The following is a 16,145-nucleotide window of genomic DNA, read 5'->3' as shown; positions in this document are numbered from 1 at the left end:
TAAGACGAAGACAGGCGGTGAAGTTTTGGTGAATGGATATCCTCTTTTCCTCTCGTTCATGAACATTCCGTCGACGCTGCCTCGACTCACTACGACACTTTCCTACCTATCTCATTTCTTCTCTTTCTCTCACGCAACATTCGTGCCTAAATGTGTAGCGTGTATTGTAAAATAAGATGCCAGAGACGAACGAACGAGAGAACCGATGTTCGTTTACAATTTCTATATGAGAGATATTAATAAAGGATTGATAAATTGACAAATTATTTTGAAGAATTAAAAGTATCAAATGTAGCTAATTTATCTAATTATATGTAGTAGTTATAATTATAAAAATATGTAGATTATAAGAACAGGAAGGCTTGTAAATATTACACTTCATATATTAAAGTTAATGCGAATTACATTTTCAACAATAAAAGCTTATTTCAACATTTTATGTTTAACTATTATTTCATTCTCATTGCATTTAAATATAATAATTGTTATTTTAATCAATTTTTAGATTAAAAATTTATTTATTATTGATAATGCTAGATGTTTAGCTTTAGTAAATTTTATATAAGTTAATATTTTATAAAAGTTTATTACAAAAATATCAATACATTTGATTAAAATGATAATATCCATAAACTTTTATTTATAAGCATATTAACTAATTTCCATACTTTTATAGAATTTTATAAAAGTACATTCATAAATTTTTAATTTATTCTACACTATACGTATATGTAAATGCTATCCTTTATCAAATTAATTAATATTTTTATTGTATACTTTCTAAATTTTATGAATTGACTTAGTATTTAATAAATAAATAGTATTTTAAAAATTAATAAATTAAAGAACTTTAAAGAAGTACCATGAAAAATAATTAAAATATTCTTTGCTCAACGATATAACGTATTAATGTACACTTAGATCTATTTTATTTAAGTAATTACATATATTCATTTTTATATTATAAGTATTTAACTATACAAGTTTATAAAAATTAAGAAATATAACATACTTTCAACTGTACTTGATTACGTACTGATAAAAATCTGCTAGAAATTTAGAGAAATTTTCTTATTCGTTGCATTTATTTACAAATATAGATAAAAATTTTATTTCAATAATAAATTCAATAATAATAAATATCGTAAATATACAAAATATACAAAATACAAAGGAACTAAGAAGAACGGAAAAGGCTATTTTCATCAAATACTGATCTTTAATAAGAGATGTAAAGTTTTTTATATATATTTTTTGGCATTTGTTTTTAAAAAATTGCTAAATGAAGAAATTTAATAATGTACATATATAATTTTTTCACAGGATAAAATCGAAGCTATCGAGACTTTTATGCACTAATGAAAAGATATAATATTATTATAATAATCATAATATTATTTTTGAATCGTTTAATTTTTACTATAAAAATTCTTTAACATATTTTTATTGCAAATACATATTTATACTAAATTAAAAAATCGTATTTTGTTGGCTTTCGTACTCTTTATTTGTTACTAAAATTATAATTCATTATGTTTTACCTTAATGAAACAATTGTTATAAACATACACTTTTCAAGTAATGTCATACACGCGCGCACGTGCACGCGTACCCCGTATAAATATATACGTGCATTTAATACGAATTATTAGTCAATTATTAATTTATTAATATATTAATTTACTTCCAGTTATATATATCGATATTTATTACAACGACTTGTACTTATGTATTAACCACTAGATTCTCTTTGTATTGCTTTTTATTACGGTCATTGTTCCGACAATTCTTTATTGGTTGATTTTTTATTTCTTGAAAACTATATTAAATAAATATATCCACGTGATATACATTATTAGTATTAATGAATAAGAGTCCACTTGATAAAGCTTCAAAACATTGAAATTCTTTTTTGAATTAATATAAAACTTTTTTCATATCCAAAGAAGAATTAAAAATGATTAAGTTATTCAAGTTTTTATTAAAAATAGTACTTAAATACTTTATTATTAATTATTATTTATTAAAATTTATTACAAATAAATTTAAACAAAAACTTAAATTAAAAAATTCATTTACGGGGAAATAGAATAATTATTTAATAAGTGGATGAATTTAATCTACAACTTTTGTTATTCGATAATCAAATGATGATAAGTAATTGCATTATATATTAGTCGAATTAATAAATAAGGAAAGTAAAAAGATTTTATGCATTTAATTTAATTAAATAATAATAATTAAAACAATGTATTAAAATTACCAAGAATCCGTTTAATTTTACATAATACATATAATTTTTTAAATACTCCATTTTAGCTTTCATAGTTAATAAATAACTTCTCTTGTAAAAGATGAATTCACTTTATTGAAATATATAAAAGATTTATTAAATGTCGATAAATTAATAAAATATATATAATGTATAACAATTTATAAACAAATTAAGACCTTGATATATTTGGGATTCAATTTCTTGCTTTCTTAATAGGCAAAATAATTTGCTCAAAATATTTCATGTCGTAATAAATTTTCAGTAATAAAAAATTAAATATTTGACAATTGTATAAATTTTGTATATTTAATGTATTAATTGTAAAAATTGTATTAAATTTAATTTCATAATGTAATTTATTCGTTTAGTGCAGGATATGTTTGAAAATCTATGTATTATATTATTCATAGATTGTATTTTTTTCTTTATGAAAATTTAGCTGTTACAAAATCTCATATCGTTATTATTGCGAACTATTCTTTGTGGAATTGAAAAAACAAAGTTAATTTTTCTAAAAGTAAAAGTATCATACATTACATTTTATATAGATATTTTTAATCTTCAAGAGCATAAACAAAATCATATTGTTTTATACAATATTATCTCATTGCATTACACATTCATGAACATACATAAATTCCCCGACAACATGAAACCGTATAAAGCGCAGTATTAATAACGTAATATGAACTTAAAAAAAAAGTAAAAACAATACGAAATTTGAATATCGTTCTCCCAATCTAAGTTAGCATACAATGGCTCCTGATAATTCAAACATTCTTTCATTCGAATGTAAGAAACACCATTCATATTCTCCATAAATTCTATATATTTTCCTAAATGGATGAGGTGAGTTTATTAAAACTTGTAAAATTTTCAGCTATTTAAACTCACCTATGCAAGTATGCATTTAACCAGTTTGAAAAACAAAAAAAAACAAAAACAAAAAAAAAAAATAAAAAAAAAAAATAAAAAATAACGATAAAGTGTAAAAACGCATAATGCTGCCAGTTAGTAAATATAACGAACAAAAAGTAATACTTACGTGTGCAAGACTGGTGACTGCGAGGCCGAAGGTTAAGGCAATATGTAATATTGTCGGTTCTGTCCCCCAGTTGATACAGGAGCTGCAACCGATTATAACGAGGAGACTGGTCCCAAGAGTCTCCGCGAATAGTGGAATGAGAAAACCTACTTTCGTTACATCTTCGACACCCACGTAGTCCTTAGCACCTAATAATCGCAGCGATCGATTAATAGATATTTATCATAGAAATACATTAAATGATTTTAATAAAAAGGGCGAAATGACAACGAAACAAACAATTTATACGTGCGTTTGGTTGGAGTTTTTTTTTTCAAAATTTTTCAATTTTCATAAAAATTACTAATCGACTTACGTTAAATTAATTATTACAATTGTATTTTTAATATATCTAATAAATGAGTGTACATGTAAATTATATCATATAAATATAATGGACATGTCGCCTAGCATGGATGTTGGATTCTACAGACAAATATTATTTTATTTAATAAAATGCAAAATTCTACATCTACATTTTTCATCAAATTGTATATTGATTATCAAGTAAATAGAATGTTTTGCGTGTAAATAGATTCAAAATTGTTTTATAATGCATAATGAATCGATACCTGAACTTCGACATCATAATTACTGATATTCCGTCATACTGTAATGAAAAAATAATAAAAAAAAAAAGTAATCATAAATAGTTCTTAGCATTATTATTAAATCTATGCTTTTCGAATAACAGAAGATTATTTATATAATGAAAATCTTTGTTTAATTTCAGATAAGCGGGTAGTATGTTTCAAAATTATTCAATTAAAATTAGTGATAAGTGAGGACAATAAATAATATAATTCAAAGTATCAGTCCTTAATAAGTTTTCAATGGAAACATTTTAAATGATTAATTATCAGTATATAAATTATATCTTCGAGCCATTCATAAACGAATGTTTCAAGAATTAATTTTAAAACATTCAGTTTTTAATAGAATTAATTTAATCACAAATTCAGTTCGAGTGCTTTAATGATTTCGTGAATTATTATTATTTGAAATGCAAGATTGTCAGTAATAAAATGCGACTACGATATCAGTACTATAAATGATTAATCAATTGATAATTCTGTTTCACTAGTATCTTATCATCGTTTTGCTTAAATACTCTTTCCTATTTACGTTTTTTTTTTTTTTTTTTTTTTTTTTTTTTTTTTTTTTATATTAAGAACCAGTCTATACATCTGCTATCGATTATTCTATGAACATGGAATAAGTTATTATAATATTTTTGGTTTCAGTGTTTTTATAAATGACCTATCTTCAATTTTAGGGGAATTATTACAAGTTGGTCTAGTTTATTTTCATTCTACATTACTAGAATGAAAGAATATATTTCTATATGTTTATATTTTTATTAGTTTGTATTTCTATATGTTTTTTAAGTTTTTACAAAAATTATGGCAAGCTAAATGTATTATACAAAGTTTCGTTTATTCGATTTGTTGAAACGTCAATATCGAAATTGAAATGCAATTTTATACATCTTAGATGATAATTTTTATATTGATATTTTTAATTTTTTTCATACTAAGAAATTCCATAATCAGTCCAAATTTCAAATTACGATAGTTATTTAAATACATTAAGTAGAAATATTTTTAATGAAATTTAGGTAATTGGAGATAATTAAAAACAAATTACAGTATATCTATAGACAGTACAGTGTATTAGTTAAAGATCTAACTAAAATTAAAAGAGTAAGATCTTCGTGCTCCAATTTAATAGAAACAAAATAATTAAGTATATAATTAAATTTTATTGAATGTATCGATGAAGTGAAGGTCTATCACAGGATCCTCGACCGAATTTGTCAACTAATAGTAGTAATAGTCACTAATGATTACTAATTCAAACAACTCTTTCTTCGTATTATTTTAATTAAATATATTATGTTTTGTGCCAAAATGAGAAGCCTAATGTTTTTTGAATAATAAATTCACAGCTTTTTAAAATGCCATTTAATCATTTTAAATTCACCGGATAACAATTATTATCACTATCTATCTACTTACATTATAAATTGTTTTATTTATAAATTTGCTTATAACAATTGGATAAACTATAAAGAAACGTATATATACACGAACTTTATTTGTTCATTATGTATGACTCGATGCGTACTCAAATATTCAACAATGCAGTTTCAATTCTTGACTAATAAAAATTACTCATGAGCAGTATTTTAAATTTGAATATTCGTTTATAAATTGTTTACATTAAGGATAAGCATAAGAAGAAATTATTTTTCAATTCCTAAAATTCAATTCCAGATTAAAATAAGTTTGCATGCGAAAGCATTAAAATGCCAAAGTGACGTAATAGAGAAAAAGGAGATATTATTTAAAAATTGTTTCAAAACAATTGTTTCAACAGTTTTGTTTTATATTCACGCAATTTTCTAGTAGATATTATAATACAAGAATACATATTAATTTGTTATACATATTGATTTGTTATGTTGAAGTTAACAATTACATTAACATTAAGTTCATATTTTTTATTAATCTATTATTTTTTATTTAGCAAAGAATTTTAAGAATACAGTAAACTCAATCTTAGTTAATCGTATTTGTATATTTAATCATAGTTACAATTACGCATAGATTTTATATGAATGTTTGCCATTGCCGTGAATAAATATTACCAAACATACTGATAAGATAAAATTGTTTTGAAGCCATAAATTATGTAAAGTAGCTCTATTAATTTTCAATCAGGTGATAAGATAAAATGTAAAAATTTTAGGTACGTGTATTTATCTAAAACTATGAACAATTATAATATATTTTTCTTTTAAAAATTGAAAGTACAAATATTTACGATAGATTTACTTTAAATTAATATAACATAATTAAGATTTTGAGTTAGTAATAATAATTAATTTTTAATAATCATATCGATCCTTAAATAAACACTTATAATTTTAAAATATATCCTCTACAAAATCCTATTATAAAATCATAAGGATAAATTTTTTTTTTAACAAAATAATGTTTCTTTGATTTTCATTACGTCTTATAAGGTTTTTTAAATTGTCATAATAGATAATCAAAGTATTACGTATTTCTTATTGTTCCCGGACATTAACAATTTTTATTACATTTCGTTTCATTTGTGGTAAAGCTTTTAATTTATTTTTTTCATAGCCGGTAACACTTATTCAAGGGTAAATTTGCAATTATAATTTATATCTGTTGAATAATGTTGAACTATGTTTAAATTAAAATTCTCGTAATATTTTTATTATTTATTTTTTGAAATTTACTCTAATTAAAGCTATTGTTTAGAATAAGCTTTTTAAATATATTTTTATTTCTTTATATTATGAAATAAATCTTATCTTAATAAATCTTACTATGAAATAAATGACATAAATCTGAATAACTTATCCTTTATCTGTTATAAATATTTAGTTTTAAGCAAATTGATTTATTTGATTTATTTGATTTATTGATTTTATTTGTTATTCATTCAGAACCATTTTTTAGGAATATATATATATATATATATATATATATATATATGTCTTTGTATTTGATATGATATTTATAATGTGAATATCGCTGAGAATAGTAGAATAATGTAAATGTAAAAAACAAACCCTTCCACGACTTGCTCATGTTGGTCTCTCAGTTTCTTTTAAACGTCAAAGTCACTTATCGATTGTTAGCTCAAGAAATCTATAAGCTACGTAACTGAAATATGTTTGAACTTTACACTTTAGAAATACACTTTGAATGAAACGAATGAAACCTAAGCAGAGCAAGGTAAAAGAGATATACACGAAACAGTAGAAACAACCGACTCTGAGCGGACAGTAAACCCTTTCCCTCTCTTTTTCCTGTTTTTTTTTTACGTCACTCACTCTATGTCTCTCTCTCTCTCTCTCTCTCTCTCTGTTTCACTCTCTCTCTCTCTCTTTTTCACTCTTAGTTTATTATTTTCTTAAGATATTTTTGTTTTGGTAAGATTTGACAATCGTGAGGGCAGGCGGACTATTGAGTGCGCGAGAGGCAAGTTTCGCGTTATATCGGCTCCTTTCCGTCTCTCTTTGCTCTTCTCGCATCAGTTAAGCGTATATACGTGCTTATGTTCATAGTCCCCACCTGTAGTTACGCGGGAAAAAGCGGCTCAACGGCGCACACACATGCGCACACACCAAGGACTATTTCGACTCTAGCCATGTGCGCACTCCCGCTCCTCCGAGGAGTTTGTATGTATGTTCGCTAGAATATTATCAATTCTATGTATATGTAAGAGCGTGTATCTAGGAGGTACGAGATCTCATTCATAAAAGATTGATATGGAGTCAGGAGATTCAATGAGACATCAAACGTTACGGAGACAGAAGGAGAGAGAGAGAGTGAGAGAGAGAGAGAGAGAGAGAGAGAGAGAGAAGAAGAAAGGGAGGGGTCGAGAAGCGTGGTAGGTAGTTGGAAGATGAGAAGTTATTCGAAATCTTAACTGCATGTTTGTGTAGGATAACGATCGTTTTTAATGTACTATTTAACATGTATATATTATCTTTCAAAGAATAAATGTGGCTTAAAGGTGAAGAGATCATTATGTAGATTTAATAATTAGAATAATATTTCGTAAATAAATTAGTACTTCTTTCTTCAAATTTAGTTACCAAAAAGGTATAATAAAATGTAAATAGAAAGATATGTTACGATATTATGTTACCAATGAAAATACATATTCTGTAAATTTTTGGAAATAATGAAACTTAGAAAATTATAGGCCACACGGAAAATAATACATTTTCTTTTTTCATTGATTTTTCCTATTTACGTTGAATATAAGCGTTACAAATCTTATTGTGCTTATAAAAAAAACGTTGTCATATTGGAAAGTTTTCTTCCTATTATTTTTTATAAAAATTTAAATTTTAAATAGCTGTTATTTAAATTGAAAGTGTAGAGGCATTACGATTCGGTATTCTACTCATTGTACTACAGATATCTAAAATGAAAAAACTTACAACTTTTTCCAAGATATTGTACAAAATTCAAGTTTATTATATTATATGCAAAATATTAAAATTTTCATATTTTAAAGCAAATAATAACTATATTTTCAATTAAATACGTTATATAGCGACATTACAGAATTCATTACTATTATAAAATTACAGAAATCTAATTTTGATATAATAAATGAATTGCAAATAGAATTAAGTAAGGTAGAATCAACTTATTTAAAGTCGAATTGCTATCAAGAAAATAATTAAATTAATAAAAGCACTTGGCCTAATAATGTCAACGATCTGATCAATATACTCAGTGAATAAAATAAATTAATGAAAAGATATTAATTATGATAAATACAATGGATTGTATTTAATAAAATATATGCTTTTATCTTCTACTAAATATATTACAAAATCTGCTTTTAACTAGAAAGTAAGAATATTCTACATCTTTTTGATTATTTCTTCAAATTTATTTCACAAATAGTTCTAAAATATATTGCGTAATAAAACTCGAATTGCAAGATTTTTGTTTTTAAATCCAAGGTAACTTCAAGAATAAAATTTATTTTTGACGATATGTGTAAATGTAATTGGTTAAATATAATTGTCATATGAAAGTTTAAAATTTATTTTACATATACTTCTTTACTAAACAAATATTTGAAATTTATAATTTTGTTTCACCATTCATTATCGTCAATAATTTTTATTCAATTTGTTAAACGTTAACGAAGTTAATTAATACAAATTATTACGCATTTAAATTCGAATACGATTAACTTTATAATTAGTAATATAATTGTTTATAGTACTGAGAATAACAATTTATACAACATATATTTTAAAAGAAAATCTAATAATTAATGCGTAATATGTGTCTGTAATGTTAAGTTAAGAGCATCAGTAAGATTTTTCTCATTTTTCTCAATTTTTTCAATTTTTTCAATTTTCTAATTTCTTAATTATTTAGTACTTATTATTATACTTTTTGGGATGTTAACTTTAAAAAGTTATATTATTACATAAAAAATACAGTTTATTTTTAGAATTATAATAAAATACTTTTATTAAAATTTTTTTTTGGTTCATTTTTCTCTTACGGTATTAAATAAAAATTTAAATACATAGAAAAGAGAGAGAGAGAGAGAGAGAGAGAGAGAGAGAGAGAAAGAGAGAGAGAGAGTGTATTTAGTAGATTTGAAGATAAATTGTATATATAATTCTAAGCACATATACTAGTCATCCGAATAATAATGAAAATAAAAGTGAAAAGTGAAAATGAGAAGTAAGACAGCTCATATATAAGTGAAGGCAAATCTAGCCCACAACCTTTTTCCCCCACTTATTGAAAAAAAGAGGGCTCAGACTATATAGTGAACTTGAAGTGTCATGTCGAGAAATTACTCTCGCCATTCTTGTTGCTCCGAAGAAATTTGACTCAACCTCGCTGTTTTGCTTTTTTCATTTAAGCATTATACAGGATGAATTCAACAAATAATTTTCCATAAATTATATTACATAGCATTTAAAATCTGTCGATATTTTTTTAATCTAAAGACATTGTAGTCTAATAATCTACACAGTGTTTAAGAAATTAAATAATAATAATGATTTTTACATAGCATTTGAAGCCTTTGCACTTTTTATTATTCTAGAATCTTTCTTTTAGAGATATTTCTTAATATAGATAATGAAATTTATATGCCAAATATTGTTTATTTTCTTATGGTTGTTCCTTCAAAATACTTAATAACAATATTATTAATAGTTAAAATGATATTTTTATTATAAAATATAATTCATATACTTTTTTTTATATTAAAGGTGACAAAATTTAACAATTATGAATATCAATTTAATAGTAAAATATTAGTGTTATAATATCGTAGGCATTTATTATAGTTTAGTATACCTATTATATCTATATAAATAATAATCTATTCAATAAAATAAATAACACAAGTTTGGTATACGTAGTCTATAATTCTTGTGCTTTTAAACAGAAATTTAATAAATAATTTAAACATTTAAATTTAGACATCAATTTTTAATAAAAATTTTTAAACATAAAAAATTTGATTTTTTAATATATATTCTAATTTAATTTTAATATACTATTGCAAATAATAATAATAACAACAATAACAACAATGTTAATAGACTGACATGTGAAATGTGAATAATGATAAGGAAAATTTCTTTGTATTCATTAATAAATGAAACATTTATAAAGAATGATTTATATTTTTGTAGTATCTGATGTCTTATAAAATAATAATATATGAAAATTCTCATGAAAACACATTTATATAAATTCAGGGGGAAAAATCTTATAAGTAACAGAGACAGCAATCTCAATGCGTAATACTGGACTTCAAGGTAGCTGTAATTTTAAGAAAAAGAAGAAAAAGTTATAAAGTGTGCGAGCGAGGAGAGAGAAGAGAAAATATAAACCAAGAATTGTGTGTAGTAAAGATAGTTGTACTTAGATTAACATTGAAGAAAAGTCTACGAAATCTGTGCGATTAAATATTCGGCATTTCGGGTGTTGTGGTACGCCTTTCAACGCCTTCGACGTAATCTTCCATCCTACCTGAATCTTTCCCATTGTTGGCTTATGTAAATTTAAACACGTGCTATATTTATTATGCGTCAGTGTAGAAAATACGAGTGCCTTAAGTTTCAACTTGTGAATTACAAAGAAGTGCCGACAATTTTCACGCATTGTTTGTGAGTGTACCTATTGCATTAAAATGTATTGGAAAATTTTTGCATCTACTTCCATATTTTTTCATTATTCTTTAATAATGTTCTGAATAACGACAAAAGAAAAATAATAATAAAAAAAAAGAAGAAAAAAGAAAAAAAAATTTATTTTATAATTCGAATGCTTACAATTTTGAAATCAGGAATAATTTTTAAAACCTATGTTTTCAATCTTCGTAATTTTTTTTTATTATTAAATAATGAAACAAGGATGACCAGTGACTAATTAAATTAATTAAGGATAACTTTGTATTATTTTGTTTTTTAAAAAGATAATTATTTTCATGTATTTCTCTCGATTATATGATTACTAAATATGATTACTAAATTTTATTTAATTAAGACGTTTAGGGCTCAAAGTAGAACGCTAGATTGAAATTAATATTCATAACGTAGGAAATAACTTTTGAAACGTGTTGAATGCGAAAATGATGTAATATTGCAAATATTTTTGGAAAAATTTTACTCCTTATTAAGTAAATCATTGATTAACATTATCAGTTTCTTTTTATATAATAGCAGTTATATTTACGAGCTTATTTAATAAATTTCTAATTTTCGTTAAAAAAATTAGCAGTGATAAATAATGAACTAAATGCATGAAATAGTTATAAGTTATTTTTATTATAAAATAATTATAAACTTACACAAATTTATTATATACAATTATATATTAAAATATGTATTATTTGAAGTTATACAATGGATTATTTGTAAAAAAAAGGTATATTATGCGTATTAATTTATGTTATTATTTATTCAAGACTCTTAATATTATGCAATGGGATTATATATAATAAATAATATATTATTTATGGAAATAAATCGTCCAATTTATTATAAATAAAAAGGTATAAACAAAATATACAACAATTTAATGCATAAATAAAAGTTAAATATAGTAAAAACTTGAATAAATTATTATTATTGCTAAAAAAAATCTATACAAAGTATGTAAAAATATGCTTGTTGAATTAAATTTTTTTGGAAATATAATTTCAATTTGTGGTATAAATATTAAAATTCTATAATAATATTATTATTTTAATGAATTCAAATAATTATAAATGGCTTGATTAGATAATTTGTTGTAATAAATCAATTTAGATCGATTTAGATATAAAATAATAATACTTACAGCTATTTAGAATATATGCATACACACTGGTTTTTCATTAAAATACTTACGCCTCTAATTCTATTCATTATATTTAGAGTAAAATCTATATATATATATATATATATCCATTTACACATATATACATGCGTAATAGATAGCTATAGTTCATTTTTGTTCAAGTGAAATGACATTGCGTATTTACGTTTTTTCATCTCCCACGATAATATTCTTTAGAAAAGTCGTTAGCAATTAAAGCTTCTTTTTTTCATGCATAAAAGAATTTTTTTCATATTCATACGATTAGGAGTTTTATTATAGGACAAGTAATATTAAATATTAGAATTAATAAAATTGTTGATAATGTACAGTACCGTAAATACGTATAACATTGATGAAAAATAAAAACGTAATTTTAAGTCATATTATGTATTTGGAAAATATGGAAACATGCCAAAAACTCAATATTTTTATTAATAATATTTTCAAAAATTATTATTTTCATTCATTTAAATAAATTATTAATCGAATACTTATAAATTTTCTTGAATTGCACTTATCGTATCTTTCTGCCATCATTGTCGGCTTCGTCATTTAAAGTCACGCGATTATAGATAGTCGAAGATGTAGTTTATGTATTAACATTTGTATATCGCACAAGCTCATATATGTAATAACAATTTATTTGTTAAGAACAATTGAAAATAGAATTAGAAGATTTACATTCTGATATACTTTAGTTTCACTGGAATGCTGTACGAAAGCTGCAGTTATTTAAATAAAAATATAGACATTAAATTTACATGATTGCATTAAGTAAAACTGTATCATAATAATTATAAAAATTATAATTAATATTAGAACGTAAAGGTATAAAAAAAATGTTTTCTATGTGCATCAGAAATATTTGGAATGACGATATTTTTCTCTTAAATAAAACATGAAATTATCTTTAGATTGCAACATTTATCGCTGAAAGTGAAAATTTTAAATACTAATATGTCTGACTAATCATAGTATTAACTACTTTCATAGACATAAAATTGTTAATAAATTATGGGTTTACACAGCTCATCATAAACAAGAAGCGATTTTTTGCTTATTTGGCTTATCTAGAATTCTAAACTTATTTTGGCTGTTTTGAAAATGAATTTGATTGTATTGTAACACCAATCAACAATGGAATGAAAAATATTAGAGAAATTGAGGTGAGCCCACTATTTTTTTTTAATATTTGACGATAACATTTTTATCATTAATTTCATAATTTTCATATTATCAACTACAAAAGATTCTTTAGATGTTTGGTTGGCTGTTTCAGCATCTGCTGTTTGCTTATTGCGCATGGATTATATTAAAGCAAATTTATCTACCCAGTAAAAGAAGAGTTCAGATAATAACAAATGACTAGCAAACCTAATTCTTTCCATCAGATTTCTGATAGGAACTTTCAGAGTTTCTGCTTAACCAACATAAAATGTTCAATGTTATCAGGAGTGCTAATCGGAACATCACATCCGAGCTCGATTTCAGCTCTTCTTCACGAACAATCAGAGATTTCATTCACTGGAAAAAACGGTCTGCAAATATAAAAATTTATTCCCACATAAAATCTGGATTGGGATTTTACCGAAGCATCCTGCCGATCCAAGATTATGCCGAACGGTCCATGGCGGTCGGTGGTGAATGGCCCTGAAAGCGAGCGGTGGCGGCGGCGGCGGCGGCTAAGGCGGCAGGCTACGCTGGCAGCGACGGCGGTGACGGCGGCTTATTGACCGACTTTCAATCATTACCGGCACTCCTAGAATAATCGGCAATTCTTCGCAATTCGCTAAAGTGACTCGCGAGGCAAACGAACGCCGTGCTATACCAAGGCTCAGTTGTAATTAAATGCCTTTTAATTGGGACATCGTGTAAGCTGTGTTGAGCGTGGCCGCGAGGCGTCGCTTTGACGGCTTCTCGAAAGGACCGCTGAGCTGTTTTTCTTGTTTATTTATGAAAAATACGGACGCCGCGTGACTCCGGAATCAGGGTGTCCACGTGGATGGTTTTGCTTGGAATCAGGCGTTGTTGTCCAAATCTTAATTAACGCATCCTCCAAAAAAAAACTCTTTAGTCCCATTATTTTAATTAGAATAAATCAAATCCTTTGGATAAATGATATTCAAGGATGAAAGCTTATACAGTCAGATCATACTTAGCTTTTCAAAAATTTAAACATTTTAATAGCTTTACGTGCTTTATGATATCGCTTAATCTTCTTCGAAATTTTACACGAGACTGTATATAAATAGTGAAAAGAATAATATGATCTAAATGTTGAGAAAAAAATAATAGAAAAATTCTGTCTAATATTTCTATCAAAAAATTTTTTATCATCATCAAAGTATCAAATAAAATATATTACTAAAAATATTAATTAAAATAAAAAAAATACTTAAAAACGTTACGGTGATTTGTCAGATAATTTAAAAATACATTCTGATAATAATTTAATATTCATTTGTTTTTAAATAAAACAAAATTTTCACGCATAAAATTTTCATAGTTTTAATATCATAATATGTGTTTATACGTTTTATTTTAGAATATCTATTTTTATGCCAATTTATTACATCTTCATATTAACTTTATTATATATTATATCCATTAATTATTTTGTGTATTTAATTTAAAATACTTAAATTTAGAAATTACGTATTATTTGTATTGATAATACAGAAAAGACTTTTATATATAATGTATGTGTTTATATTTAAGATACTTGTGAAAATAATATAGACAATTAAATTAAAAGCTATTTGTTAAATAATTTAATGAAACTTATTATATTAGAGGTTCATTGACATATTCTTGTGAGAACTATATGAATATAATTAATAAATAATAAATAAATTATACGTTATAAAAAAAAATAAAAAATATTTTTATGATGATAAATACAAATATATATATATATATATATATATTGAATAAAGTTATATAATACATTTGAATAAAGTTTGAAACGATTAATGTATTAATAGTATCATTACGGTAACATTATTCTTAGATCTTGATAAAAATAGCTATAATCGGTTTTGCATGCTATTATGCACACAAAAACACACACAAACACACACACACATATATATATACCTTTTAGTAAAATTATTTGAATTATTTTGAAAGCTTTGAAATTTGTAATTTGTCATTTCAACAGAAATAACAAAAAGATAATTTATTTGAGATTATTTTAGATGCAAATGTTTAATATACCCTTATGTACTTAATATAATTTTTTTCTCACATTAGCACAATATTTGCACGAATTGATGAGTCTTATAGCGTTCAATTTGAAATAAGAAATCACTTTTATAAATAAAATTTTCCTAAAATCAATAATTTTCAACTTTATGCAAATTACATTGTAAAAATATTACATCAGCTATATTGAGACAAAAAAAAAAAAAAAAAAATTTTTAATTATCTTCGTAGAATCGTACCTTTAAAAAGATATCTGTTAATTTGAAAGTATTCGATTAAAAAGACATTTCAAGATATAATAAGGCGTTATGTTGTTTTCCTTTCTTCACATAAGCAAAAGCGATAAATCTATTAATTTTAAATCTACGTAGGACCATAAATTATAAATCTTTCTAAAATGTTGGTATTCTTGCGATTCTCTATATGCGTGCCCTCGATTTTTCTTCTTTGTTTATGCTCTTTAATGTGCTCACACGCACTCCCGGTACAATAACACCGCACAAGATATTTTAATTGCCCAAACGTTACATTGTGAATTCAAGACAAGCGTGCCTTCACGCATTCGTGATACAAGAATAGATATATGTATATCGCCTCTTTGTTTTCCCTTATCATCCGCATACAAGAGACTTGCGAATACAGTGTAATAATTTTCACTTTACTATCATGCTGAAAT

General features: G+C 24.5%; 1 protein-coding gene across 1 annotated transcript in view; it reads right to left on the bottom strand.

Annotated features, from left to right (window-relative positions):
• The window catches only part of LOC105362332 (aquaporin homolog protein drip), a 15,013-nt gene extending 7,772 nt beyond the window's left edge, over positions 1 to 7,241 (bottom strand). The window contains exons 1-2 of the mRNA XM_011499750.1: positions 6,967 to 7,241; positions 3,321 to 3,508 (exon numbers count right to left, since the gene is read on the bottom strand). Of these exons, the coding sequence (XP_011498052.1) occupies positions 3,321 to 3,508; positions 6,967 to 6,985 (207 nt within the window). The 5' untranslated portion in view covers positions 6,986 to 7,241. The remainder of the gene's footprint in view (positions 1 to 3,320; positions 3,509 to 6,966) is intronic.
• Between the last annotated feature and the right edge of the window lie 8,904 nt (positions 7,242 to 16,145).

This window comes from Ceratosolen solmsi, unplaced genomic scaffold (genome assembly GCF_000503995.2).
Source record: "Ceratosolen solmsi marchali unplaced genomic scaffold, CerSol_1.0 scaffold35, whole genome shotgun sequence".
NCBI lineage: Eukaryota > Metazoa > Arthropoda > Insecta > Hymenoptera > Agaonidae > Ceratosolen > Ceratosolen solmsi.
This window is presented reverse-complemented; position numbering and strand designations above follow the sequence as displayed.